Source organism: Corvus brachyrhynchos, unplaced genomic scaffold (genome assembly GCF_000691975.1).
Source record: "Corvus brachyrhynchos isolate BGI_N302 unplaced genomic scaffold, ASM69197v1 scaffold933, whole genome shotgun sequence".
NCBI lineage: Eukaryota > Metazoa > Chordata > Aves > Passeriformes > Corvidae > Corvus > Corvus brachyrhynchos.
The window spans coordinates 213,091-216,640 of NW_008237401.1; the positions used below are offsets into that span (position 1 = coordinate 213,091).

Consider the following 3,550-nt stretch of genomic DNA (forward strand, 5'->3'; position numbering starts at 1 on the left):
AATGCTGCTAACTTGGCATGACACTGGTCCAGGATAATTAGAAGGACTGAGCACTTCATGCTTCTGTGGTGAGTGCAGACAAGTCCTTCAGTGGTACCTCTGCTTCATGGCAACCTTGGAGGTGCCAGGAAGAATTAGGGAACCTCAATCTCTTTGAGATAATTTTCCTGGCCAGCTTTATAATTCAGTTCAGAAAACAAAGAAACCCAACTTAAGAATGGAGGACAAAAAAGCCCCAACGAACCCACAAACTACACACACAAAAACCAGCGACTAAGCAAGTCCCAGACTCTTCCCAGCTCTACTAGGTGCTGGTTTTAGGCTCTTCCCACCTGTATCTTCTGCAGATTAAAGCAGAACAACCACAAGCTCTTTTACAGAATAGAAAAATGTAAACTTCCTACACCATTTCCCCCTAATCTGGGAGCTGTTAATAATCTCCAAGTGTTTTCTTGCAAATCCCAGACTGTAACGGCACAGGATATACAGAAACTCCACTCATTTTCAGCAGACGAACAATGACATCAGACCTAAATTTCAATCTAAACCCCCACAGCAGGAGCACATCCATGTGAGGTCTGACTGTGTAGGTGGCTCAGAGGTCACTACAGGTGGCTGTGAGGTGACAGATGGTGGCACTGTGGCAGCCAGGACGAACAATGTGACGGGGAAAAATTGAACCACGTACCCGCTTCTCTCTCCTCTTCAGCCTGACAGCTTTCACCACCGAGGAATCCCAGTCCTGAGGGAAATACACAGCACTGGTTAATGGCAAATGCCACACAGCCCCTGGCCAGTGTTTTCATCAAGTTTTAGCCAATAGTACACCCGGGAAATGCAAATCAGCTCAGCCAGTTTAATACCCCAGTAATCTAAACACAAAGGGTCTCTGGAGATCAACCCCCTCCCCTCGGGCTTTACAGGGGAGGAGAACTTCAGAACGTGGAGTTACATTACCAGTGAGTCATCGGTCTTGTCAAAGCTGATGTCTGACAGAATTGAGCCAGATTCATCTATTGTAGACAGCCTAAAAAACAAAAATTAGAAGAAGCTTGTATCAGTTTGGCTTTCAGTCAGTCACAGTTCCAGAACAATCTCACTGACTCAGAAGAACCGGATTTTAAAGTGGAACAAAAAGGAAAACTGTTGACACGGGTGCGGAATGTGTCACGGAGGCTGACAGCTGGATTGATGCCTGACACCTCAGATAAAATGCTGTTTCCCTACCTTTTGTTACCTGAACCTCCCACAGAAGCCTGTGGCCTGTTCAGGAAGGCAAGGACAGACTTCTGCTCCTCGCTGAGCTGGATGCTGCCGGAGGCATCACACATGAGCAGCTCCCGAATCAGCTGGATTTGCCTCTCCTGTGAACACAGATAACATCAGCAGCTGGATACACTGTGTTTAATTACTGTGAGACCCGACCAAGTGCTCGAGATACCAGAGATAAGCTCTCAGAACTTGTGTCAATGGACTGCTAATGGCTGCAGGCAGGTAATGGCAGCTCAGCTCCCCCAGCAGCCAATCTCCTCTCCCAGATCAAAGCAGAAAGCTGCTCCGAGGAGCCAAGCCAATTCCTTGCTTTTTTTTTTTCCCTTTTTTCCTTCCCATGAGTGCCAGTCCTTATTTGCCACTGATCAATGCAGTTGAATCACCTTGACTCCACGCTCTCAGGAGCTGATGGGTAACACAGGAATTACTCACCAGCTTCTCACAGTCCACTTCGGCTTTTTGCCTCCGTTTGATCTCCACATCCACCTGATTGCGGGCATGTTTCAGCTTCACGTCCAGGGCGCTGCGCTCGGCTTCTGTCTTCATGAGGAGATCTTTGTACCTGCCGAGCTCCTGCTCCGTTTTCTGCCATTTCCTCCGATACTCCTCAAAGTTCTTCGCTAACTGAATAAACTCTGGGGAGAGAGCACACGAAGCCTTAGCGGGGCAAGGAGAGGAGCAGCTGGCAGCAGCTATCTGCTCACACAGAATCCCAGGATTCCTGAGCTTGGAAAAGACCTCCAAGATCATCGAGTCCAAGCTGTGCCCGATCCCCACCTTGTCACCCAGCCCAGAGCACTGAGTGCCACATCCAGGGATGTTCCTTGGTACTCCAAACCTCCCTTGGTTCAGCACCTTCCAATGCCTGACCACCCTTTCCATGAAGAAATTCCTCTTGGTGCGCAACCTGAACCTCCACAATCTGCTCCCAGTTGAGGCGTGGAGAACCCAGCCCTTGGGCCAACCCACCCACACAAGAGATGTCCATGAGCTCTTCCATTTTTCAGAGCAAGCCCTCCCTCTCAGCACCAGGCAGAAGAGCTGGAACACGAGACGTTGCACGAAGCCAGTTTGCTACAAGCAGGACGTGGCCCTGCACAGAAATCCAGCCAGGACTTCATGTTTTTCAATAAAGGAAAAACCCAGACTGGACTGGTTTTAGCATCTTCAGCACATCCTTCAGGAACACCTCAGAGACAGAACTCACGGCATTCGTTTCCTTCGCTCAGAAGCTCGGCCTGGCGCGTGAGCTGCTCGTACAGACCCCGCAGGTTCACCATGGCAGTCTCCATCCCCCTGCCAAAAAACCACAGCTGAACAAGGAGCCCTGCCCTTCCCTCCCACCTCCCAACAGAAACCAGCCCAAAGAAAAGAGAACCAGCCTCAGAGCTACTGGTTGTAAGGCTTTCAGGCGAGTTGGAGAAGCTGCACGAACAAAACTCATGTTTTATGGAGATATGTGCATCCACTTTTTTTCCACAGGGAATGAAAATCCACAGCCCTCCACAGTTTATGGATAACACAGCCTTGCAGAGAGGCAGATCTGCCCACCTTAGTACTTCCACTATCCTCCAGCAAAGCACAGAGGCTCAGAACCCGAGGCAAGATGAGGGATCCCAAGTCCTCCCCTTCAGAAAGGATAGAGAACACAGCCCATGCCCTATCTACAAATAACTTGGTACTATATAGGCCACTAAAAACCTGCAAGTTTTCAGCACTTTGTAAGATAAAAATAGGAGCAACACTCCGGGGAATTTTAATACAGTTTTAAATTTAGCTGCATTTTAAGTTACAGCTCCTCCTGCAAATAGCTGTTAAAATTCAACCAGTCAGCACATTTCTCTCAAACAGCAGCAACAACGGCATAAACAGAGGCAGCGGAGGGGAAAGTCTCCAGCTCAGCAAGACAGAAATGACTTCACCAATGCAAGAGGTGGCTGGGGCAGGCAGGGCAGCCGGGGCTGGGAAACGAGCTGGTGCTGGAAGGCATGGAAGAGGTGCCAGGAGAGAACACAACACGCCAGCACAGAAGGCTTTGGGGTACCTGATTCACAGGTACGGACTTCACTCCGACACCTCGATACTTTCTGTATTAGGTGGACCACGAGGTGCGGAAGAGCTCTGCCCTTGCAGCGCGAACTCACACCACGGGGCACGCTCAGCTCGGTGCCTTATAAACCAGCACCAGCATCACCATCCCCTCGCCCTCCGCGACCCCCGAGGCCGGGAGGCCGCAGGGACCAGCCCAGCCCGCACAGCGCCCTCCGAGCCGGGCGAA

General features: G+C 50.5%; 1 protein-coding gene across 1 annotated transcript in view; it reads right to left on the reverse strand.

The window, feature by feature from the left end:
* The window catches only part of RACGAP1 (Rac GTPase activating protein 1), a 6,707-nt gene extending 4,114 nt beyond the window's left edge, over positions 1–2,593 (reverse strand). Inside the window, exons 1-5 of the mRNA XM_008630948.2 lie at positions 2,480–2,593; positions 1,705–1,907; positions 1,228–1,364; positions 958–1,027; positions 689–742 (exon numbers count right to left, since the gene is read on the reverse strand). Of these exons, the coding sequence (XP_008629170.1) occupies positions 689–742; positions 958–1,027; positions 1,228–1,364; positions 1,705–1,907; positions 2,480–2,564 (549 nt within the window). The 5' untranslated portion in view covers positions 2,565–2,593. The remainder of the gene's footprint in view (positions 1–688; positions 743–957; positions 1,028–1,227; positions 1,365–1,704; positions 1,908–2,479) is intronic.
* Between the last annotated feature and the right edge of the window lie 957 nt (positions 2,594–3,550).